Source organism: Camarhynchus parvulus, chromosome 4 (assembly GCF_901933205.1).
Source record: "Camarhynchus parvulus chromosome 4, STF_HiC, whole genome shotgun sequence".
Lineage (NCBI taxonomy): Eukaryota > Metazoa > Chordata > Aves > Passeriformes > Thraupidae > Camarhynchus > Camarhynchus parvulus.
The window spans coordinates 29,677,740-29,704,197 of NC_044574.1; the positions used below are offsets into that span (position 1 = coordinate 29,677,740).

At 34.1% G+C, this 26,458-nt stretch overlaps 1 protein-coding gene across 1 annotated transcript in view; it reads left to right on the plus strand.

Annotated features, from left to right (window-relative positions):
• Positions 1-26,458, plus strand: part of MICU3 (mitochondrial calcium uptake family member 3) — a 52,352-nt gene that overhangs the window by 16,673 nt on the left and 9,221 nt on the right. Inside the window, exons 4-13 of the mRNA XM_030947178.1 lie at positions 765-843; positions 4,230-4,277; positions 5,639-5,721; positions 10,590-10,661; positions 11,988-12,026; positions 14,387-14,482; positions 19,504-19,604; positions 19,919-20,090; positions 24,111-24,219; positions 25,564-25,721. Coding sequence (XP_030803038.1) covers positions 765-843; positions 4,230-4,277; positions 5,639-5,721; positions 10,590-10,661; positions 11,988-12,026; positions 14,387-14,482; positions 19,504-19,604; positions 19,919-20,090; positions 24,111-24,219; positions 25,564-25,721 — 957 coding nt within the window. The remainder of the gene's footprint in view (positions 1-764; positions 844-4,229; positions 4,278-5,638; positions 5,722-10,589; positions 10,662-11,987; positions 12,027-14,386; positions 14,483-19,503; positions 19,605-19,918; positions 20,091-24,110; positions 24,220-25,563; positions 25,722-26,458) is intronic.

A 26,458-nucleotide genomic window follows, 5' to 3' on the forward strand; every position in this document is an offset into this window, starting at 1 on the left:
CTTATAACCATACATTTTGATAGTTGATTTCATTTGTGATGTAAATGTAGAGGCACAGGAGAGTTTAATTTCTTCATTTTTGTCACTTCAGACTCAGCTAAATCCAGAATTTCAGATACTTTAGCTGCGGTGCCTGTTTTGTTGGATTTACTGACTTTCTCAAGCATCTGTCATCTTCTCCCTCAGTCTATATCTGACTGCATTTCTTAGTGTCTAGGTATAATAGGTGTATGCAAAACTGCCTGAAATATTTATGCCACTCTCTCCCTTTTGTGGTATTTAAGTGCCTCTTTTTTTTTTTTTTTTCAAAAGTCCCCTGTCTGTTTCCCTGTATTTTAAGTAAAGTACATTCATATTCATGGATGAAGTTTGCTTTAGTTCAGGTCGAGTGTTTTAAAAGAACAGTTGCTCGGATTTTGTATGAAAACCTTACTGAAATCCAGGGGGACTTATCCTTGGCTTCAGTCAGTATGAGCAGTGGTGGGTTATTTCAGCCACAAATACATTGCATGTGTCTCTCCAGCTCAGCAAACACTTAGTATTCATGCAGATGAGCAATTCTTGCAATAATCACGTGTGCAAAAATTTATAGAGTGCTTGAGTACTTCCAAAATTCTTGTGGTAACTAAGTTCAGTTAACTGGTAGATTTGCATGCAGTTCCTTGTCTTTTATATTGATATCCTAGAATTTAATCATTATCTATTAACTACTTAATTAAATACTGAAATATATGCTTTTAAATTTTTTAAATCTTATTTTTTAGGAGCTGAATCAGATTCTTATGGAGACACCACCGGTTTGGAAAGGATCATCCAAACTTTTCCGTAATCTTAATGAGAAAGGTGATGAAGGAGAATTTATTTTCCTGAACCAAATTATCATTTTATTAACTTTTTTGTGATGATGTACTTTAATCTGGGTCCAATTTTCAAAAATAAAGAAATTGCTTGCTGTTGCATTCTACATTTTACAACATGGAAAAGTTCCATGTAGTCTCTACAGTGTTTTAATGATGCCAGCTTCCAACTACCCTCTTTAAGTGACTGGGGACTCAGAGTTTGTTAAGCTGATGTTTAAATATTTCAGGTTCAGTTTGTTGCCATGAATGATCTGTGGACTATAGACAGAATATTCCAATAAAGAAACAATATCTCTTTTACTCCTTTTCAATAGGTTCAATAATGTGATTATTTCTAAAGACAGTAGTGCTATCTTATATCACTGGTGAAGCATTTTGTACACAACACAAAGAGACAGTTTCAGAAATGTTATCTATTCCTTTAAACTCTGCAGATGAGGGCTTTTATAGCTTTTAAAACTCACACTATTGGTAAGTGAAGAGCCAAGAGTCACTCCCAGTCTCCTCGGTTGTATTTTTTTCTTTCTTAATAAGCTCTATCACTTCACAACAAAAAAACCGTAGGGAAATAAAACAATGATGGCTTTACAATAAAAGCTATTTGTAATAAATAATCTACATATTTCTTTGCTTATATTCAGAGTGGGAAAGGTGTGGTGGTGCATTTGAAATTTTCAAAAGCAGACACAAGTACTTGTTATAAAAGGACACTTTATGGGTGTTTAAAATAAGCACACCAGCAACAGAATTCCAATCAAATGTATGCATGTAATTGGTTAATATAACTCAAATGCAGCTCAGATTTATTCAAGGAGTAATTAATGTGGACATACTCTCAAAGGAGGCTCTCTAGTGCATGGAGGCACTCTTTTTTCCTAAGTCTACAGCCAACACTCACAGAGAGGCAGAAATTGGCGCATCTTTGCATTGTATTTCAGTGTACTTCTTTGCTCTAGGCTGCTTTCTATATAGTTGACTTTTGAAATATTAATTGCATAAATATATTAATTGCAGTATACAGCTGACTTTTGAAATATTAATTGCATAAAAATTCAGCCTCCAAATCTGTTAAGTCAATACATTATCAGTTAAAAATGTATCTAGATGTTGCTTATTAATTCTGTAATAAAATGTCTGCAACATGAGTGGTCTTGATTCAACAGTATCTTACTCCAGTTTTCTGCCAGTGGAGTTCTACAGAAATTGATGGAATTGGTAGGACTCAAACTGTCAAAATAAGATGATAAAATTAGTATTAGACTTTAGTAGTTGGATATCTTTTCAGCATGTTTTATGAAAAAGGGAGTTCTATTGCCCAGTTTTATAAAAATATAAGAAAATATGATGAGTCTTATGAGTGATAGTGTAAATTGGTTCAAGAAATGGAAATAGAATTCAGGTCTCCTGAGTTATAATGTAGTCTTTACTTTTTTGTTTCTTACTCTTTATTTTTTAACATGCACATATGAAGCAGTTAGCAAAAGCCTATGTCCATTTATTTTGCCATGGATTTATGTAATTCAGCTGAGGCACTCTGATTTATGCCCACTGACCTTAAGTTTTTATTATGTTTTTCCCTCGAGTGCCCTCCTTCTCTTCTTTCTGATCCTAGTGTAAGTTTTTCTTTCCCTTCAATCATCATTTCAGAGCCTCTCTCCCATAACACTCAGAGCAATCAACCAGAACTATCTGTCTGCAGCTTCAATATGGCAGTGCAAACAAAAGGAGAGAAAGCTTTCAGGGCTGTTTCTATTGCTTTTGTCATACCTGTGATGGACTACTTGACAATTGCACTTTCTTCCTGTTTTACAGCAAAGAAAGTGCCATCAAAAAACCCAAAAAATATATTTACATTTATTGACTGGCTATTAAACAATGTTTTCCATCAGTGAATGAGAACCTTTGAGATATCTGATTTCTTGATAGGGGCTTGTCCAAACAGATTCAAGCAGGCCTTTGAAAACTTAATTTCTGCAGGCTGCTGTATAAAATCAAGAAGATAAAGCAAAGAGCATGTGTTACTTAAATGTCTATATTTCATCATTACTAATCTTCAATAATGTGTAAATTGAGGAAAAGAGTAGGTGGTATTAAAAAAATCATAGTAGTTTTCCTAACTAGATCTACTAGCAGTAATAAAATACTGGTTCTGAAGTCTTAAATTTCTCTTGGATCAAAAGATGGGATGTGAAGTATAGTGGAATTAAAATCCACGTGAATGATACATTGCTTTTAGTTTTAATTGTACAGGTTTTTTGGTGCAAAAAATTCACATGACTGCTTACCTAGTTTGTCACATTTTCAGTTAAGTCAGATTTTAAAATAAGATATTTAAACATCCAAAGATGTGGCTGTTTTTGGAAAAACTTTTGCACCTGACTTGGACTGAAATCAAGGAGACAGCCAGCAACTTTTGAAAATCCTAGCTGATAGACATCTTTACTCTCAGGCATCTAAATACTTCTTTTTTCACTCTTTTGAAATAATCTAAGATTATGGACTGACTTAACACTTCTGGTTTTGGAGGACAGACAAAACCAATTTGCTAGAAACCAGGAACAAGTTTCCCTAGCTCAGCCTCAAAGGTCATTGGAGCTCAGGGCACTTGGGAGAGCTGCAAGCTGTTGTTTTCTGTTCTTGTTGAACTATGAGTTGCTTCTCTTCATTGCTGCTCTGGACATTCTGCAAGGTTGTCTCTTTACCCCTTACTCCAGAGCTAGAAAGGCACAAGTACAACTTACGGTACAAGACATAGTCTTTGGGTATTGACTTCAGCTCTAATTTAAATTTTGCCTTAATCACTTCTGAAGAGAAAAGGAAGTGCCATTCCACAGTGTGGTTACCTTTTGTAATCTTGCAAAAAGAAAATGCTATGAGATCAAGTTTTCAGTTAATATAGCACATGCACTTAAAAAGCACTTAATAAAGTCAAGAACTGTATTCAAATGGTGTGATCAGGAGGAAGCATGCTGAGAATCTTCTCAAAGTAAATGTTTTCATACTGTTAAAGAGTATTATCGTGAATTACTGGTGGGGTTTTTGGAAAGAAAATTGAATAAATCATTTATATTAGCTTTTAAGAGTCTATCCAAATTCTGTTTAATGAGCCATGCTCCACTGAATGTCAATTTACTTGCCATGTTTATTGTACTCTTCCCCTAAAATACAAACCCAAACAAAAAGCCCCAAGCCATAGATTAATATTGTAGACCAATAACTTATTGACCAAAAATAGTTACATGCATACAAGTATGAATATGCATATGCACATGTACAAAAATTCTCCTTATATTTAGATGTAATGTTTTCAAGTTTAGGATGTGAAGACAAGATGAAACTAACATGGTTTGTGGTTTTTTTTTTCTTCAGGTGTGATATCTTACACAGAATATTTATTCCTCTTATGCATTTTAACAAGTAAGTATTTTTGGAGATAAAAGATTCTGTACAATTTCAAAGCTCTGAATGTGTTGTTGTGTGTAAAATTACATCCCTGCATATGGAAAAACTAAACCACACATCTCTATGTTCCTCTGAACCTCTTTTGCCTTCTGGAACCTTGTGTTATGCTTTATTTAAATGCATTATTATCCAGAATACCTTTTAATGGCTGTTGATGAAGCTGTGCCATACGCTCCACCTAAACCACAGTTAATAGCTTAAATTTATTTTCTTCTTTGAAATTCCTACAAAATTTGTAGCTAAATTTGCTGAAGTTCATAAGGGACACTGAATAAATACAGGGAGAACAGAAAGATACACATTATTACTGGTTTGTTTCATCAATTAGTGCATAATGGGCAAGATCAAAGAGTCAGTGGTAAAATATAAGGTATTTATTTCAGAAACACTAACAAAATTGAAAAATTATTCTTTTATCTCCCATAAAATTGAAGTAAAATAACCTAAACTAATCCCAATACAGACTTTTTAAAATATTTTAATGGGTGTTTTCTGGGAAGAAGCAAAGAATTTTACTTGTCTTTCACTTACATGTAATTAAAAATTTTCTATGGGATTCATTAGTGGGGTTTTTTTGGACGTGAACTGGATTCCTGTTATGAATCAGAGCTGGAACTTGACCCTGAACCCTTAGTATCTTCCACTATGGGATCAATGATTCTTCCATCATTTCTTTGTTATCTGAATTAACTTTTGGCCATAATTCATTCATATTGCAAATCAGTGGGTATCCCCAAAATGTTGCCTAAAGGCTTTACTTACAGTTACCTTCCAAGTCACCATGTTTCAGAAATAAGTTCTAACCTGATCTCAAATTTCAATGGCTCTAAGCATGTAAACAAGAAAATGTTGAGTGTCTTACAGCACAACATTTACTTTGACCAGAAGCTGTGTCCTGTACCTTTTTAAAAAATCTTTTAAAGTGTCTTTTAGAACACTGTTTTTTCATAGAAAATTTATTTTCTGCATATTTCTGTTTGTAATATAAAATGGACTCTATCCATGAACTAACTCTTTTATATTATTCTTGCATATTTCATGTTCTATTTCTACTTTTGTGAGCATGCCTTCTCTTTGAATAACATGGGTGATGTCACCCTGGTTTTTTAAGATTTTCTAACAGTGTGTCCAATAGTGACATCATTGTACTCTTTTACAGATCTTATGATTTGCATTTAGTATGTACACAAACATCCTGATTTAAATTAGTTGAGGTTCTGGCTTTTATGAAGGCACACCAAATAATTTCTTAGAGTATTATACTTGCTTTCTTTCCAAGGAAATAAATAATTGAATCTTTGGCATTTTTTTGGCAGAGCCACATGCAGGTTTTCGAATTGCTTTCAACATGTTCGATACTGATGGCAATGAAATGGTGGACAAAAAGGAATTCTTAGTGGTATGTATATTTGCAGTTTTTGATATAACCTTGAAACTAATGTGATGATGTCAGTAGTCATGAGAATATTATCTACTATTCTTCACTGAATGCTTATTTGCCTGATTTAGTATAAAGAGTTATTATAATGTAAACTGAAAATAGAAGCTCCTTCTTAGAGTGCACAGGAGTCTTGTATATAATTATTTTTGAAGCTTAATTCTAGTTTTTATTCTGGATCTTCTAATTGCTGCTGTAAGTCACAGAGAGGCTATTAAAGTAACAGAAATGTTTTAGTGGTTAGCAGAGTTATTTAATTGCTCTAGTGATGAAAGGACTTGTAAAAGAATCTTTTGCTGGGAGATCACTTCACTTTGCCATTCATTCTGCTGATGATCACAAATGACCCGAAAGTATTGACTGACCTAATGTGACACCATCATCTGTTTTGGACAAGATCTGTAATGAAATAAAACATACTGTACATATATATAGTTTACCCCTAAATCCATATGCTGAAGCAATTTGCTAAGCTGGGGTTCAGTGAGTTCTTTTTACAGAGAATATTCCTACAGGGGAAACTGACTTTGACCTGAGTGATTTCCACATGCTTCGGAACAGATGGCAGGACACCTAGAACTTGGCAGTAGTTTGGTTGCATCCAAGGTTTTGTTACATTACTAATTTGAATGAAAGTATTTTTCAAATTAGAGCTTTACTCTGTTTATAGCTTGGAAAAAGCAGTTATGTAAATCCATCTTATTAATTATTTAAGCAGAGTTTATTTTTTTCAGGTTAGAAATGTAAACAGTTTTAAAAAGCCCAGACTTCAAAAGAAAAATTCACATGTTGTTGAGATTTGAAAATGAAGAATAATTTGGTGCTTGAGGGAAAATCTTTGAAAATACTAAATTGTCCACTAGATATTCATTTTTATCATGATAAATCTTCAATATTCAATAATAATTCAAATTAAAATTTAAATACTTCATAAGTTTTCAGGTAATAGGATACACCAAGTTCAGGGGAATGATCTTGCAGTAACAAGAGGGCTGTCTTAGATTTATGTTTATTTTATCTATTTTCTGATTTCAAAAGAAATGGGAGGAATAATTAATACCATTCTAAATAAATTCCAGTCACTGATCTTTAAAAAAAAAAGAAAATACAGAAAATTGACCACTCAAAGTTAGGGCTTCTGAATTTACAATAAACTGTGTGGCTTTATGCTAAAATGTGCACCATAAACCAGTGATCTCTAAATTGTTAGTATCCATTGGTAGCAGCTGTCTGGGATTACACTGAAGCACTCAGTTATGGTAAACATAGGTTTTGCCACTTCTTTAGAAATGAAAATTTAAAATTTTACGTTGTAGACAAGATTTCTGAAGACTACACAAGGCCTTAATTTTCTACTGAACAAATACAGATGATTAATGGAATAAAACATTTATAAGAATTGAATGAGATGTTGGAAAAATAGATTTGTGTAAAAGACATACATTTTATCTCCACACAGTTTTGTGTAGTTGAGCTTATGATGAAATACAGTGAGTACACATGAGAAAAAGCCCAGTGCCTTATTGAAAAAGATGGAGCAAAATACCAAGAATGAGACACATGGAATGTATTTAAGTGTCTGACCCCAATTTATTTAAAATAAAGATACCCTAGTTTCCTGTGTATGGCTTGTTAATTGATTCAAATAAACTATGCTAACCTTAAGAAAATAGAAATATGGAAGAAACTCTCCTTAACATGCTGAACTTAATTTCCAAATTTATTTTGGAAAGGGACACCACTTGCAAATTGTGGCACACTGATAATTTTTTTGTATTCTATTATATGTACACATCTTGTAAGGGCTAATTTTTAATAAACATCTTCTCTAATTGGAGGAACAAACCAGCAACCATTGGATTAATTAACAAAAGGAAAAAATAGAGCAAGAAGAAGAAAAAGCAAGCATCTTTCATGATTCAATTAAACAGAATGTGGTGGAATAGACTGACAAATTTGTTCTGAAAGAAAAAAGAACTTCCATTACAACAGCTAAATGGAAGGAAATTGTAGCAAGAGGCTTTGTCTTTCAGAAACTGATGCTACAAATTAAATAAAAGAAGTATTTAAAGTGGGAAACAAGGACAATAATTAACTATGGATATTACATCTTTCTTTTAACTATGCCTATTCGCATCCTGCTATGTATTTGTTCTCTGTCATGATCCCTGGCTAAAGTTTCTCCTTATTTTTTTCTGTTAGCAGACTTGGTGGATAAAAGAAAGAAAGTAGAATTTTTAAATACTAGGTATACTGTCCCCTACCAATTGTAGGGGATTATTGTATTTAACAAATTTGTATAGATCAAACTTGAGTGGAGCTCTGCTTTATTAGGTGTCGGTGATCCTTCAAAAATTAAATTAGAACCCATAAGTCAGAATGTGAGATCTGAAGTGAGAAAGACTAAAATAGATAGGTAGATAGATTTTTGTGTAATGAAAGTATATATGAAAATAGAAGTTGATTCAGTGATACTGCAGCTATGATAGAACTGGCCCCAGAACATACATTTGGCATCTTTACTCACCTTACTTGAATATGATGTATCATATCCTGTGTGCCTGAAAGGAGACTGTTCAAAAGTTGGCATATGAACTACCCCAACATTTGGAAAATATTTATCTGTCAATTACAGGCAGCTATTGCAAAATTGGTAATAAATGCTATTCAGTTTTACAAATAAAGAGACTTTTAAGAGCTTTGTTTAGGGATCACATGTTATGTGATTCTTGAGGAAACAGTGTGTATAGTGAAGAGTTGAAAAAGGCCTTATTTTTCTGGTAACAGCTGTATTGTTTTTGTAAACTAATTTCATGGTGTTTGTGCTTTGCTTTTTGCTTATGTCATAGGGGTGAGGTCAGGGAACAGAAGGATTATGTTGCCTTGTTACTGGAGATCTTGGTTTTGCTGCCTTCAGCAGTCAATCTCATTATCCTGTTTCAAACAATGTTCCTATGAAAGTACTCCTAGACCCTTTTTGCATTCACTTTTTTTCAGTCACTGGTATCCTATAGCACTCTTTCTGAACAAAAGATCCATTTCCAGAAGTTTAGCAAGGGCTTTAATAATACATGCAACAGAATCCTACTTCTTTTGCCTCTGTGGCAGGGGAAATACATCCAAGGATGCCTTGCTTTTTACTGATCTTTTTGGTTTTTCAGTTACTGCCACTCTTCTCTCCTGCTTGATGGCTTGTCATTTCACTTTTCACAAGGGATTTTCTTTCTGTTTCTCTCTGTTCATTTAACTTTTTTCTTTGCATTGTTCTGGGTTGTAAACTTTGTAGTACTCTATCCTATCAAGGCTCTTTCCTTGTTGGCATAAGTTACAGTAACTTGTGTCTGTAAGTTTGCAAAAATAAATTGAAAACATTTACCAAGGTCTGTAAATTTATCCCATACTCAAAAATAGGTATTGTGATACATAAAATGTTCTGGTCTGTATTTGCCTGATAGGAAATTCCAGAACTCAGTAGTCAATTTTGGAAATTCATAAAATGTTGTTTATTAATTAGTTTTGTTTATAAATGTAGTGTTTGCTACTTAATCACTAAACATTTAATTCTTTCATTTCAATGTTGCCATACCCCTGCAGTAAGTTTTGCTGATCCCTTTGTCTTACTCATCTGCCTTCTCTGAAATAAAGATATCCTGAAATTTAGTTTGGAAAATTTCCTTGCAAAATTTATCACATACACTTTTTGTTTCACATTCCAATCCCTGTGGAGCTCTGTTTACATGCCATTACATGATCAGGTTTTACCAGACTTCTGGTAGGTAAAATTGCTCCTTTGAAAGGACTGCCACAATTGTGTCTGTATGCCAAGGTGTTTGGTTCTGAAAATACATATTCTAGGTTGGTCAAGTTTCTCAGATCAGGGTTTATTCCTTTTCCAGCCCACTTAGAGGATAACAAATGCTACATGAGACAGTATGATATTTTCACATGCATTTTTTTTTAAAGGCTGAAGGTCCAGTAGAGACCTAGATGGTATCATAGTTAATACTTTCTTCTGTTGCTAAACACTGTGAGACCTTTTTCTAATGGTTTGGGAACATTAATTGGTATTACTATAAATAAAAATACCTAAATAAAACAGATACTTGCAGAGAAAGATAAGTACAATCCAGTTCTTACTCTGAAGACTTTACAAAAATAAATATGCTTAAGAATCTGTATGTTTGAAATCTTGTATTTGAGGTTTTCTCAGAAGTCGTGTTTAAAGCTCTTCATGTTGAGATAGTTGTGAAAGGGGTATTTTACAAGACCTGAAGGTATTCTTTGAACAGACTTGAAAAGAAAGGGTACTTGATAAATTACTCTTGAGTAGTAGTTTGTTGCTGCTGAAGGGGAATATTTCACCCCCACCAGGTGTTTCTACCCCTCCCCTATGCCAGCAGGAGTAAGAACTGATCAGGTTGGGAACTAATGTGAAAAAAAGATTGATCCAGCTGACTACATAACCACAGAGACACTAATTAGAACCTGACACAAAAGGAAGTGCCTGGAGGTGGTGAAAAGGGTGAAACTTCCCCTTTTTATATTGGCCACATTGGCTAAATAGGACATTCTTGGTGTTGTGCTCCCAAGTAGAATTGCTACCCTCACTTTGTGGAAAAAATACTTCCTTTTTCTTTCTGTATGATGGTTTAAGTCACAGAAGGAACATGAAGGCATGAGTGTGAACAACAAAGCATCATTGAAACTCTGATATTTCAGTAAAGAACTGCATTTAATACTGTTTGTAATATTCCTTATGATGAAGGGTATTGTTATGTATGTGAAAACAGGCTGAACACTAAATGTGAACAAAATGGTTTGGTTTTTAGCTCCAAGAGATCTTCAGGAAAAAAAATGAGAAGAGAGAAAAAAGAGGAGATGAAGAAAAACGTGCAATGCTGGTAAGTAAAATCAGAAAAGTTGCATCTGGTAGTTTGTTTGGTTTTTTTTTTTATATAGTACAAAATTATGTATGTATATATTTCACTGGTCACTGTTTTTAAAACACTAAATTCATATTGTTAGAAGAATAGGCATAACTTCACATGTAGAAAAAAGCAGTATTTAGCCTAAACTGCAGCTACTGGAAAAAAAGAGTAAGTGGTTTATATGAAGTAAAAAATAGTGTTTAAATACTGTAGTTGATGTTAAGTCAGTAGAATTGATTCCATTTGGAGTTTTGAAGTCTAGGGAAAAGTAAGTAGTAATGAGCCAGTGTTACTGTCTCTAACAGTGAGAGATCTCAGTGGGAAGACCAAGTTACACACTTGCTTTCAGAATTAACTGAAGTTGTTCATGTAGACCTTCTGAACCTGGTGCTTGTTATCCACATAGTAGTTTTAAAATAGATTATGAAATGTTACAACTGAACTTAGATTTTATATTGAAATTTAAATTCTTACTAAATAATTCTTGTGACCAATGCAAAATATATTAATCTGAATAAATTTTTGTGGAATATTGAGTACTCACATAATGTCAAATTTGCATTTCATGCAAACAAATAAAAAGGTAAGTCAGAACTAAATGAGTCTGTGGTGGTTTGTCTGAGGGATGGCAGCAGTGACAGGTATTTTTACTGTTGGAAAAGTAAATATCAGGGACAAATCTCTGCCAAGCAGAGAGCAGAAAAAAAAACTATGTTAATTTGCAATTTGCATGTTTATGGAAAAAATTCCTTATTATAAGAAATATTTTGACATATCAGCGGAGCTTCTCAGTGTCCATTATATTTTTGCCAACATCAATGCTCAGTCTCAGTTCTTTGTCCCTGAAACCACAGGAAGTATGATTTTCAAAAATTATTACTTTTTAAACCTTCCCTGAGAAAAAAAGGACATTTTTCTTCCCACCCAGAGAGACCTATCCTGCTCAGCTTTTCAAAACTGTAGGTCTGTTGTTGAATCAGAGACTATTTATTTTGAACAAAGGAAACTTATACCTAAAGGAAGAGCTTTTGGAGAACGTAAAGATGGCAAAATGGCACATAAGCCCTGAGGGTGATCTCTAAAAACCTGTACTTCTCTTTTGAAAATTTGAAGAGTAAGACTGAAAATAAACCATTTTTTTCTTCACTGTCATATTGAAAACAAATAAACAAACAATAATAATATATATAAATTAAAGGTTTGCTTGTCTTAACCTATTCTGTTGTCTTTTTTTCCCCCTTCTTTTTTCTTCATTCTGACATGTGATATTTGGCTTGGCCCATTTTTGCTGTATGTCAGCGTCTTCAACTTTATGGATATCATACTCCTACTAACAGTGTATGTACTCTAATTATTTTCAATTGATGCAGTCTTCACCAGTGAGATGAAATAATATGCTATAAGAAAATCTATTGTATTTATTGTTTCCATCAAGTAAATTGTTTCTGCCTATCAGTAAAAATGTGAGGAATCTTGACTTGCATAAAAGATTGCTGCATGCATGCTGAACATGCAAGCCTATCAGAAGGAAAGGTTGCTCTCTATTTATATGAAATGGAGGAAACAGTATTTTTAAGGGAAAGTACAAATACGTTTCAAAAAACTGTAGACATATTTTTAAATAATGTGTGAAATTAAGTCATCCTGCATGAGTCATTTGATCCATCTCTTTCTTTCCTTGTGTGTAGTGTGAATAATTAGTCTGTTGAATCTTTCACCTCTTTATTGCCCCCCAAAAAGAAACCTGAAGAGAACTTTCCTATTTTTATGCTTCAGCTACAGAACAAATACATTAGAACTTCCAGTGCTGAACTAGGAAAGGATTTTACAGAAAATATTCCCTGTATTACTTAGGTGACAGTAAACTTCTTTACAATAATTTTGAGGGCTGAAAAAGAGAAGCAGAAAGAGATTTTCTGAGGTTTTCAATGTTGTCATCATGACCTGATTAATTTCTGGATCATGGCAGAAGTAAAACAGTTTTTAAAAAACAGACGGATTTTATGTTTAAATAGAAGAATTCATCTTGTGGCATTATTGTGATCTTCCAAGTGAGGGGATCGGATGCAGGAGAATTAGATGAGTAGTGAAATTCCAGTTTTAAAATTTGTTTCATTATATAATTCTTCACAGAAATGCACAGCTTTATTTCTTGTGAAGCTGGCACCTACAGTTGGAGCAATATGCAAGAAAGAAGTCTGTTGAATTAAAATGTGCAGTTGACATGATGTGCATACTGCAATGATGTGAGAAAAATGAAGTAGAATATGCAAGGCCTTATGATTCAATAGATTTCAGATCAGGCTTTATTGCAGCAAAACTTGCTGGACAGTGATTGCCATATTCCCATGCTTTCTCCCATTTCAAACTGAAACCAAACTAGTTAGATATTCTATTTATGTAATTTTCAGCTGCAGTAAAAGCATCTCCTGGACTGAGCCATGTCCAAGCACTTTATCAAGATAATGCCCAGGTGTGTGCCGTGTTTTTTGCCCTCCTACTATCTGAATGGAGATCTCCATGCAAAGGAGACCCAGGTGTATAGGAATTCAGTAAATCCCTCATCTCCAAAAATAGATATTTTGGGGTTCTATTTCTTCTACTGAAACAAGAAGTGTAGCAGTCTTTTGTTTTCCTGGATGTCCTGAGGAGTTGAAGATACCCAGGTTCCAAGGAGATGCAACCCTAAAATGTCTGGGATAGTCCAACATGCTACCTCATGCATGAGGCCCTTCTCCTCACTTCATCTGACAAATCAGTTCTATTTTTTTAAAATGTGTTGAGGTCCATAGGCCATAAAAAGCATATAGTGATGTTTTAAATGAGTTAAATATTTTAGTATTTTCATTTGTGTAGGTCAATTCTTTCAAGTCATGTTCTGGTGCATACTGCATTTGTGTCTGAGACTGCTTTGGCATGTACTGCATGAGTGCTTTCACTGGCCAAATGCCAACCAGAACATGATAACTGTGATGTGATGCATGAAAATGGAAATGAAATGTGCACAGCCAGAAGTACTAATTCAATTGACTAAAGTAACTCCAGTAAGAGAACAAATTCAGTGAATAGTTAAAATAGATAATTATAGAATTGTATGCATAAAAGAATGTGGTGTTCATTCTCATGACAAGGTTAAGTTTGATCATCAGATGTGTATAGTGTTTTCCTGATAAGTATGTTACAGTTGAAGCTGAACTTACTAGGCTTGTTTTTTGCCTTTCTTTGTTGGTGCAATGATGTCATCATAAAGATTAGATTAAATTATTTTATATAATTAATTATATAGTGATATTTTTATCTTACCAATGGAAAAATTGATTGTATAAGTATATGAATTAATATTTTCTGGAAAACCAGAATTGATAGAAAAAAACACTGGCAAAATGCTGAGTTTAAATGGCCATTTTGATATGCACTTTTAGTAAATATTTTCACTTCTCCTTTCTTGAATTTATTTTGTTTGAGAAGATGGAGTCAGTGATACTTTTGGTGCAGCCAAGAGCATTAGGGAAATAGCTGTAATAGACCAATGTTCCTTTCATTTACACAGTGTCATGTAACTGGTAAAAATGTCACTGTTTAGAAGCAAGAGAACTAAGCCCTGATTTTGAAGATCAGTTAGAAAATATTTTAAAGTTTATAAATGGTTGTTCCATTGTTTTTTGTTTTTCAAACAATTGTGCTTCTTGAAACTGCAGGTTCTTAAAACAGAAGGAGAGGACCTTGTCCCCAGAAGCTATTGGGATACTTTGAGACGTAGCACAAGCCAAGCACTCTTTTCAGACCTTGCGGAGGTATAAGACAACCTCTCTGGTCTCTGCTCCATAAACAGACTGCTATTTTATTTATTCTGTTCTGATTGCTTTCTTACATTATGCACCCTGTTTCTTCTTTTCTTTTTAATTACGTTTTTGTTTTAAACTTCAAAGTTCTCAAATCAAACGCATTTGGTTCTCTACAGTGTGATACTTGAAGGTTGTCTTTTCCAAGAAAAAGCAAAGTGATCTTCTGGAAGAGTTGGAAGATGAAGTCTTGTTCAGTCCTTCAGAAACATTTTCTAACACTGATAGTCATGGCAGTTCACAGTTAGAGAAGTAATTCGAGAAACCTTTGTCATTTAGGTGTGGTCCAGTAAAACAACTTTACTGAGAGATGTAGCCCTTTAAGTTTTTAATCTTTATGCCTTAATGTGCTTTTTATGTATATTATCAGAACCAATCTTCACAAAAAGTATAATGCAAAGATTGTTTTAATTATTAGAGAAAACCAGGAATGTTTTAAGGTATCCAAAACATTGGTCCATCTTTTTTAATATTACACAATCATTATGGAAGTCTAGAAGTACCACTGAGCTGTCAAATTAATCTCCATAATGCTTTAAATTCTAATAAGTCTTGTTTCGTGATCTGCTTCTAGATAATTGAGTAAGATATTTCTTTGTATTTATAATTTCAGAGGGTCAAAAGACTAGATAATTTATGCTTTTCTGTGCCCACACAGTGAGAGTAATGGCTCTGCTGGTAGTGGCATTAAGAACATAGAACTCACTGACTCTGGTCTCAGAGTTCCATGTTTCCTAAGCAGGATGATAATGAGAAAAGAACAAGGAACAAAAACTGACCTCCAGAGTAAAACAGTCTCTTTCCTTGGTTTGGAAGCAATGTGTGCTTCACATTGAAAGTAATTAGTGTTTTGTCCCTGCTGTTCCTCTGCAGAAGCTATTGAATAACCTGAGGACTTCAATGGACTTATTTCTAATTTCAAGGCTTAATTCACTTATAGTCCCTTTATATCAGTCTGCTGTTCATTAATCTTCATACTCATGATTGTGTTTCTAAATGCAGTCATAGCACTCTGGTTAAATTTATTTGAATTTTAATTATGGGCCAAACAAAAGAAGGTATTTGATTTTTCTTTTAAGGTAGAACCTATATTTCCTAGGTATCAAATAAGCCTTTTCTGTATTTCTCTTGGCTTGTGTTCATTTGCCCTTCAACAAAACAAAATGTAGTGTTACAGAATTGAGTTTCACAACAATATCCATAGTAATATCCATAGTAATAACATATACCTATTAATCTTAAATAAAACAGTAGACCCAGCATATCTTCCCTTGCTTCTATGCTCATGAGCTTTTGAATTGTTAATCCAGTTATTAATCCTAATTTATTCCACCAAATTTTAAAATCCAGAATATCAGTGCTCTTGTCTAGTCAGATAAGGAAACAGAGGGGAGAGAAGGCTTCTAAATTCACTGATTATTCAAGAAGCTTGGGGCATTGCATTTTCTGAATGAAATGTCATCTTAATTTACAGCTAGCTGGCATTAATAAAGTCCCAAGTATAGGTGGACTTAAGTTTGGAAATCTCTACACACATTTAATTTGAAGAGAGAGAGGTTTTTTAATATCTGATGCCTCAGACTAATATCTGTAACTATACTGTAATTGAAGCTTAATAGCAGCTATACTTAATAGGGATTTAAATTCTCAGTAAAGTGTATAAAAAGCCTGTGTGCTCACTTGTGAATCATTTTATGAAGAACAATCATGTTCTGCATTTTCTCCACTGACAATTTCCCACTTCTCACTGTAATTATCTTTATCTTGCTTGGTTTGGACCAGCTGGCTTTCATCCATATTCTTATCTCTCCCAGGTACTCTTGCATCCAAATAATATTATAGCTATTTGTAGTGAGAAAGTGGCATAAAGCAAGGTGACACTGGGACCTGTGTTGTGTCATAGGCTTTTGAGAAGGCTACGTGTAAGTCTAAAGTGAGAGTAAATAAGTTTTGTTGCTATGGGAATCAAAAGGTCTCTTTAGAGAGTAAAGTTATTTACCACAAGTAGTTTTTCTAGGACAGTGTGTAATACTGTTTTTGTACTTACTAATTTAGCAACTCCACCATCCTGTTGGAATATTGCAGTTATCGCTAAATTCACTTTTGGGGTTTATTCTTAAATTACTAAGTGAAATTGGAAATTAGTAGGTTAGTTGTCACTGTTGGAAAAATCAAGAGTTTTCAGTAAGAAAGCTCTTATTAAATCAAATAATAATGTACATACCTAATTATTGGAATATGTTGGTAAAAGTAGAATCAATGCTTATAAGCATTACCTACTTTTAGTCAACTCTTGTTAATCAAAAACTTGAAACTAATTTTGCAGAATACAAAAGAAATAGACTTTATGCACTTCAGGCTAGAAAAAATAGAAAGAAAACCATATTGCCATTATGCAGCAAGTCAATCAAGTGATTGAAACACTTGTCTTCAGTTTGTCTCTTTACCTGAATTTGTATTCTAGTTAGTGTAAAGGTAAAGAGAAATGAGAAGAATTTTATTCTCATTTGAATGACTTATTTAAAAATATATTTGATCAAAATTGAGGCTCATATTTGTATACATGGAAACAGGTGAGGCAATTTATTTTGCACTGATCTAAAATAAATAAAATTAATTTTATAATGAAAAAAAAATAGCTTTAAATGATTAAAGCTGCTGGTTTTATCCTTTACCATATAAAAGAGAATTTATTTAATGCTGTCAGTGCAGAAGGAGCACGGGAATAGTGTTCAGTTGCCTGCAGTTCTTCAGAGAAGTATATTGGGTTGAGTTTCTGCAGTGAGGTTTTTGTTTGGGGTTTTTTCATTTAATGAGGCCAGCCAAGTGGGAATTGTGAAAAGACTTACAGATTGTAGGTTTTTTTAAACAGTTCTTCAGATATGGGTGAATGCAACCTAAGTCTAAGGTTTTGAAATGTTTTTGCAAGATGAAAGGCTGTAATTTAACATTTGATATCTTTTCAGTGTACTTGAGGGAAATTGTCTGAATGTGCTCAGGGATTTAATTGCTTAAAAGACATAAGAAATCAGGGTATCTGCATTTCAGTATATTGTGTCCTGTAGTGGAGGATAACAATATTAAAAGACAATTAGTGATTACTTTTCTGAATTAGTTTGCTCACTTGAAGAGCAGAGCTGTCTTAATTGAAGGGCATGAAATATCTCTACCTCTGTATACACTATGTCATCTTATTTCTCCCTGGAGAAGAATATGAGAATAAAGAGGAAGCTAGAGTACCTGAAATGCAATCTTGAGAATCCTAAACTGATTATACTAAGGAACAGAAAAGTCTCTCCCATTTCTTTAGATAGGATGTTGAAAGGGATGTGTGTTGTTACTGCCTTGTGTTTTCCCTTGTTGTTGATACATAAATACTCTTAATGAATATTGCACTTTACGTTTTTTATAAATCAGTATGTAAATTTGAAAATAATATAGTGTATTTTAGAGAATGTAGATGTGAAATGCTTTTTCATGGTATGTGGTTTATTGTGATGTTGAGCTATTATATATTGTTCAAAATTTTTTCCTGGTTTCTTCACTTAGAGTTTCTTTGTCTGTTACAAATTTATAGCCTCTTCAGTGAAGACTTAAAGAACTCTCGAGTGTGGCTTGCAGTTTTAGACTTGTAGATCTTTATAGAGCTGTATAAACAGTTTTCTGTACCGATTGTAGCTCCCACAGGTTTATAATGTATTGTTATGGTGATAAATTATTACTGTTACATCTCCCAAATATTTGCTAGGTTTCTGTACTGTGCCTTGTTTTGTACTGTAACACTAGAGTCAGCAAACTTCCTAATGGGTGGTAGCTTGCCTAGGAAGAGCAGAGACTGCTCTCCTCCTCTGTGCTTTCCATAAAGTCTTGTGTTTGTAAGAAAAATGAGAGCTTGGACAGGAGGTCATCCCTAAGCAGGTGCAGTAAGGAGATTAAACACATAACTTTTTAAATTTCTAATGTTGGCTGAAGCATGTTAATGCCAGGAGGACAGCATCACGTTGGGCTACTGTGGCTTATTCAAGAGCCTTACATTACTGAATTATTCTTCAGCTCTTCAGTGTATCAAGAGCTTCTTTTTCAAAGAAGTAAAATCAATGCATATATACATTGATTTTGTTAAGGGCAGTGAATATGTAATAAAAAAAGTGGAATATTATGCAATCACTATACACAGATGACAGCTACTTCTCTTTGGATTCCTTTTTACAACTTTCGCTATTGCAAATGGTCAAAATTAGTTGGCTTTCTCTTCTAAATCTGGTTTCAAAACCTTAGTTATTTGTTAAGGAAAAAGTATTAATACATATTCAGAGATTCCAGTCCTGCGCAGAGACCACAACCTGGTACACGAGGAACAGTCCTAAGAGAAGTAATCCAAATATTGCTTCATTATTTCAAAATATTTCCTAATTCTGGTGTTTTAAATGTGTTTGGGCAATAACATTTAAGATGTAGCTGTCTGCAACTTACAGAAAAGAATCATGTAAAATACACCTAACTGATGTGATTTTGGAACACAATCTCATACTTACTTTTGAAATATGGAATAAGAGTATATGAACTAGTGTACTTTAATTTCTTTGTAGTTTCATAGTAGAAGGGAGGGGAGATTGTGTACAAAGGGAGTTACATTTTATGGTTTACCTTAACTGATGAGATTTTTTTTTCCTCACAAGTTTCTGGTTTTATTTTTCATACCTTTTCCCCCTTCATTGCAGCTTCCACTACATTGTTCTGTTAGTTTAAATACTTTCTACTAAATGCAATTAACAGCTACTGCTACTTTGTGTGAAAATTGCATGGCAAAATTAATGTAATGGATTGCAAGATCAAAATCTTCTTAAAGACTATAAACATGAAATACAAACTCTTTTAATAGAAAAGTCTATTATGATGATAGGCATTCTCAGATTATACTTCTGATCTGATCCAATCATGGCCTTTAATTTGTTTTTATTCTAATATTTAAGCGTGCTGATGATTATACAAGTTCACTGTCAGATACTACACTGCTTGTACACTTTTTTGGCAAGAAAGGAAAAGCAGAACTGAACTTCGAAGATTTTTATAGGTGAGTCTCAACTTCATTAATTCCTTGTAAAAAATATTTGTATAGTTGTTCTAATTAATGCCTACTATACTACTATACACATAGTTTGTGCAGGTATGTTTTTATGGATTGTGTTCCCTTTGTGTGTGTTATATACACAAAAACCAAAATAAAACAATTAGTGGCCCAGTAATAAAAAGTCCTCTTCCAGTGCTGCTGAAAATTTTAGTTACTTTGGGGTGGAAAGGTTATACCCCAGCCCTGTCCTTATTTAAGGACACAAACAGTAGAAATATAAAGTATGACAATTTCTTCACGTTTTGTTTGTGTTTTAGATTTATGGATAACCTGCAAACTGAGGTTCTAGAAATAGAATTTCTTTCTTACTCTAATGGGATGAACACCATCAGTGAGGAAGACTTTGCCCATATTCTCTTGAGGTATACAAATGTGGAAAATACATCAAGTTACCTGGAAAACATGCGTGGCAGCATTCCTGAAGAAAAGGTAATTGTTCAGCAGTGGACCACAGCATGCAGTCCCAGTGTCATTAACATGAAAACACAGCTTTGTTGTACTGAATTACTTAGCACCAGGATTTTATTTTGATCATAAACTGCATTCCTGGTTTTTCAGATTACTTGCTGAATAAAATGTAGAAGAGTAAATAGCATAGAAATATATTCCATAGGATTTAGCTAGTAGTATTGTTGAAGTTTAGATAGAACATAACAGATAGATAGAACAGGTTAAATTGCAAAAACCAAAAGACATTAAAAATAAAAATTTTCTAGCAATGAATTATCAAAAAACCCTCTCTCTCCTTCTCTCCTTCTCTTCTTCTTCCTTTCCTTCCTTCCACTGCCACTGGAATAGCGTCTCCTCAGAAATAACATTACATTTTTATCTCTGTTTTTTAGTCTTACTAGTGAATTGCTTGTAATTATTGTTGGGTGTGTGGGTTTTTAAAGACTGAAGAGACAGAAATGATAATATAAACAGTAAAGGTCAGGAGGTAGATAGTCCTTAATTTGTTTAACAACAAATACATTGTCAAAAGTGTATCTTGAGAGAAATGTAGTAGCAACTATGCATCAGTGATAATCTATAGGATAATGTTAAAAGTAGCCCTCCAGACAAGAGATGTTTTGGATATACTTCTGTTTGTGTTTACAGAAGAAGATCAGATTAATCTGTCCTAGAAATCTAACTCTTTCAATAGCTCTGTCTTTTAATAGCATTGACAGCAGAGCTTGAAAAGAAAAGTAATAAATCAGTTTGAACAGTTTGTTTAGGTTCTGTTTTTATTTGAGGAATGACATTTTGATTTCAGTCTTCACAGTAAGTAAGATCAGTCAACTGACCTGATAGAAGCACACTCCAAAAAACAATGGTTTTTTGTTCAGATATTTGGATTATCTGATTATTCCTGTGCTTGTACAGCAGTTAGGGCCACTGAGTGCTAAATATAGCTGGGAAATCAGAGCTGTCTCTTCTGACCAGATTAGGTGTCAGATGACATGGTAAGATTGAGATCAGAGTTCTTGCTCTGTCACCCTTTCCAAGTTCCTGGTCTAGGCACTGAGGGGCTCAGATCAAACTGCTGTAAAAGGTCTGTGCAGCTTTCAATATTCAGAGCCATGACAGTGCAACAGAACTGCTAAAACTGCATGGTTCCAGATGGAAATCTAAGAAAAAAAAAACAAAAACCACTCACTTTGGGTCTTGTGTAAAAAAATAATGTGTCACATGGGAAACTGAAAAATAATGACCGTTGTAGTTATAGAGAAATACTTTGAATGTCAAAGGTGAAGTTAAGTAAATATACAGATACTTTTTTTGAACACAAGGTAGTAGTCTTTGAAGTTCATATCTAAGTCTTCCAATGTCATAGCAAGTGTCCTACTGTACTTTCCTCTTCTTGGTCTCTGGTGAGACCAAGTTAAGGAAAACCTCCATGTAGAGAGCTTTGTCACTCAGTTACAAATTTCCCTTTATGCTGTGATCTGGCACTGGATGGGTGCCACATATTTGGGTATTTGATGTATGTCATATGCTATACCTCCATTAAGGGAAACAAGACATCGCTGGTTTTCATAACTTTGTATCAGTGGCTTGGTAAATGTGCTGTCACTACATCTCTTGTGCTGGCCACAGGCTTTTAAGAATAGGACTTTGACTTACTGCCATGGAGGTGGTGTTCATATGTTGATAAAATGTTGTCACATTTTTTTGGCTCTTGTCATAGCACTATAATTTGAAAATGATAAAATCGCTCTTTATTTCATGACAGTGATATGCTGCAATACTAATACTAACCAGAGGATTCCATTCAGAAGAAAAATCAGTCGAGAGTATAAAGTAATATGCCCATACTCTCATAATGGCAATGCTAACTTTCATGGTGCTGTACAAAGAAGCCCGTAAAGCAGCATGATGATCTTTTGTCATATTTTAATCATGTTAAAATGTTCAGCTGGCATGCTGCCTGCTCACAGGATGTCTTCCTCCTTTTACTAACTAGATGCCAAGCAGTGATTCATGTAAGCTGGCATCATGAATTACTACGGATATCAGCTCCTGAAGAAAGCCTGTGCATTTTTAGCAGCATTGGTACATTAATCTGAGTTTTCTTTGCTGTAGTAAAATAAAATCTGTCCATCTAAATTGAAGTTAACTTCCTTTTTTTGTCATGGTTTAATCTCAGCCATTGACCAAGCCCCATGCAGCCATTTGCTCACTCCCTCATCAGCAGGATCAGGGAGAAAATTGGAAGTGTAAAAGCCAGAAAACTTGAGGGATGAGAAAGAGCAGCTTATTAGGAAAAGCGAAAGTCATGCACACAAACAAGATTTTTGCAGTAGCCTGATCTCTTACACTTATTTTTTGCATTCAGAATTTTTACAGACAAATTGGTGCACATTAAGGATTTGTGAACCTAAAAATGTCAACTCAAGACTTGAGCGGGTGTTCTCTACGATTGCTGTTTTGCTGTAGTACCTGAGGTTCCTGGCTGAGAAATGAAGTTTCACTGATCTAGGAATTTCATAAATGCATGGCAGAGTTATTCCAGTCCCATAGAGCTTTCAGTCTAAACATAGTGCAAGAACTAGAACTTGGACACATAAACTAATAGTGTCAAATGCAATGAAACAAAAATACAGTATTGATAATATTAAATTCAGTTTTTAAGATAAAAATTTAAATAAGGTGGTAGTTCTACTTGTGTATATGACGGTTTCCTCTAATTGTGAAGGATCTGCTTGTTGAAAAAAGCAACTCATGATGGAGATGGGCCAAGCTCTCCAAAGACTTTATAAATCTTAGCCAGTGGTTAGGTAGGATCACTTAAGCAGGTGTTTACATCGCAAGTGTGTGGAGACCTATTAAATTCTTCTATTGTAACAATATTGTGCTGCTCTCCACATTTTCCACAGTCCTTGCTGTTTCATATGGGTTAGCATCCAACCTCTGCCACCTTCTGGCACAAACCTACATTTGCATGTTTCCTGTGTTCCACCATACTATAAAGACTATGTTTATGTTTGAGCAGAGATATAGATCAATGTTTTAGTTTGAACATAAAGGCTCACAGATCTTACTGTTGCCTCCAAGTATATTTTCAGAGACAAGTACTTAAATAGGATAAAAGAATAAAAGCAAATGGAAAAATAGCCAGGAATTATAGTTAAAGGAGTCTAGGGAGATCAAGGTTTGACACAGAATGCCATTCCGTGTTCAGAATGGCTGAGACCAGGGGGAATTTGATATAGGCAATGGTCCTGGCTTAGTTCAAAGTCTCATTTTCAGATCTCTTTCAGAATTTATTTTGAGTTAGTTTATCAGATGTTTGGATGTCTAAATAAGATGAGAAAAAAGCAGAACAAATATCACAAGGAATGAAGACAACTTTTAACAAGAACACTTTCAGTGAAACTTACAGAAGATAGTCTAAAGTCTGGTCAAAATGCAATTGATTTTTTAAAAGCTGGACGAATCGTGCAGTACTTGCAAACCCTCAGATGAAGAGACTCAGATGAAGTGTCTAAATCTGGATATATGAAAATTTCACCCTCAAGTACAGGCTTAAGGTAGATCATAACATATATTTATGAATCCATTCAATGTATTTATATGAGCACATACACTCACGTATATATAATAGTGGTTTTCAGTAGCAAACATACTCCAATGTTCATCCAAACCTAGACATTTTATTCTCAGTATTGACTTTTGTATTGTAATAATCCTGGAATTCTTAAAAATTGCCCTCAGCAATGGAACTGTATTTTTGACTGCTCTCGTGAGAATTGTTGTCTTGTTGCAGTCACAGAGAGGAAAGACATATTGCATTCCTCAAGAAAGTCCAGTTCTCTACTTGATTGACTTTTACTAAAAGTCCCTTTTTTTAAATGGGTGTGGTATCTGTTGTTAAATGAAGTTGACATATATAATTGCAAGGTTTGTTTATTCAGTTGTTATTACTACTGATAATTCTTACAGTGCATATTGTTCTCCTGTTTTTAGGGTATCACATTTGAAGAATTTCGATCATTTTTTCAATTCTTGAACAATCTAGAAGACTTCACAATTGCAATGCAAATGTATAATTTTGCAAGTCGTTCCATAGGTCAAGGTAAGTATCTGTATTTTTATAAAAATCCATTGATACCCATATGGAACATTGACAAAAATGCAAATTTTTGGCTTTTTATTTCCTAGTTTCTAGTTTTAATGTTTCCAGTGGAAGGCTAAAAATGCTAGGACTCCAGCTGTGAGAGGAAAAGGCTTGGTCGCATCATAAGAGATATCATGTAAAGTCATGTAAGTGGTGGACAAGCTGAATGCAGAATAGCTGTCCATCAAATTCTACAATACAAGAGTTAAGAGGCACTTGATGACACCAGTGAGAGATCAGATTAAAGTAAACATAAGCATTTCTTTACACAGTGAGCATCTGAAACTTGGCCTTCTACAAAGGCTGTAGAAGGAAACAGTGTCAGAAGGTCCGAAGAGAGATCAGACAGATTTTTAACAACTCAGTAAGTGGGTACTTAAAGAGCCAGGCACGTATGTACCTACTACAATCCTTAATAAAACAGTTGTGATGCCTGGGGAATACAAGGTGAGCAATATGCAAGCTGGTCAGACTTGTGTGCTCTCCTCAAGTGGCCTCTTCATGGGTCTGACCCCATAACACCAGTGTGGTCCTACCTCATGTGGCCTTAGCAAGGCATTCTGTCATATTCTCTGTGCTCTATTTCTTGGGTTCTGTTTTGTGTCAAATAAGTAAATGCCATATATGTAACATAGGTTTAATTATAATATAATTTTCTAATTTTGTTATTGCACATAGTACAGTATAAGGGATGTCGCAGACAACTTTTATGAAAAATCCTTTTCTTAGGATTTTTCCTCCTGAGAAGCTGAGAAGCCTCAGGAATAAAATGTAAACAATGATTATCTGCTGCTGTGGAATGCAACAGGTGGATCTGTGATTGGTCTCATAGAGTTGTTTCTAATTAATGGCCAATCACAGTCAGCTAGCTCAGACTGTCTGAGACACAAACCTTTGTTATTCTATCTTTAGCTAGCCTTCTGATAAAACCTTTTCTTCTATTCTTTTAGTATAGTTTTAGTGTCATATATGTCATAAAATAATAAATCAAGCCTTCTGAAACATGGAGTAAGATCTTCGTCTCTTCCCTCATCCAAGAACCTCTGTGAACACCGTCACATAGGGAGTGTTATCTTTTTTGTAAAATAATTGTCACAAATTAAGCAGTGTCATTTTATATCAGTTAAGAACTACTTGGTTTCGAACTGTGAAATTCAGTCCTAATTTTCACTTCTTCATATTTTTGAGTATTTAAATGTGAAAACTCAAGTTAAAAGTTTACTTATATTTCATAATACACTGTTCACAAAGTACCCTTAAATTCACCTTTTAAAATTTTTTCCTGGTGTTCTCCTTATGCAGATGAATTCAAGCGTGCCGTGTATGTAGCCACAGGCGTGAAGCTCTCACCACATTTAGTGAACACAGTGTTCAAGATTTTTGATGTCGACAGAGACGACCAGTTGAGTTATAAAGAATTTATTGGCATTATGAAGGACAGACTCAATCGAGGGTTTAGGGTAAGGATTCTAATTTTTATAGTTATCTCAGTGGACTTTGCTACTTACCACTACTTTAGCACCTGTGGCACTTGTAGATTTCAATCCAACAGTGCATATGTTTAAAGACATACATTTATGACATATATTTTAAGACATACATTTATACATTTATGGAAATACTGAGGCAATCTGTAAGATAAAATCCTTCTTAAATTCTTCTTTGATGTTTTTTTATTAGAAAGCAATATTTAGAGGACATGATGTACCTACATAATATGCAAACCAAATAGGAGATGAGAAATCCCCTGTATACTGTCATTTCTTCTGTATTGTGCAATTAATAGATTAGCATTAAGAATTTTAACAATGGCAGCAATTATGTCTGCATTGCATGCAGAAAAAAGAGAATTTGTCTCTCTCAAGCTCAAGAAGTTTAGTTAAAGGTTAACTCGTCTAAAACATTATATAAAATACCCAGTGCTCATAATGACAGTTGGAAATAGTTGGAGCAGAAGGTAGTTTTAATTTTCAAATAAAAATTAGTGAAGTGGTGCTGAACAATGCTGTGTTCTAGTTCCGAACTGATTTTAATAATTAAACCCTGACTCTAATATTCATATAAAAAGCTACGGGGCAGGAAATTACTTGCAGTCATTTTTTTTCTTCTTATGACAGGTGTTAACATTTTGAACTAAATGTAAAGTGGTGTTCTAACTAACAACCTTACTACTTTATTGCTTAGACATAAATCTTAA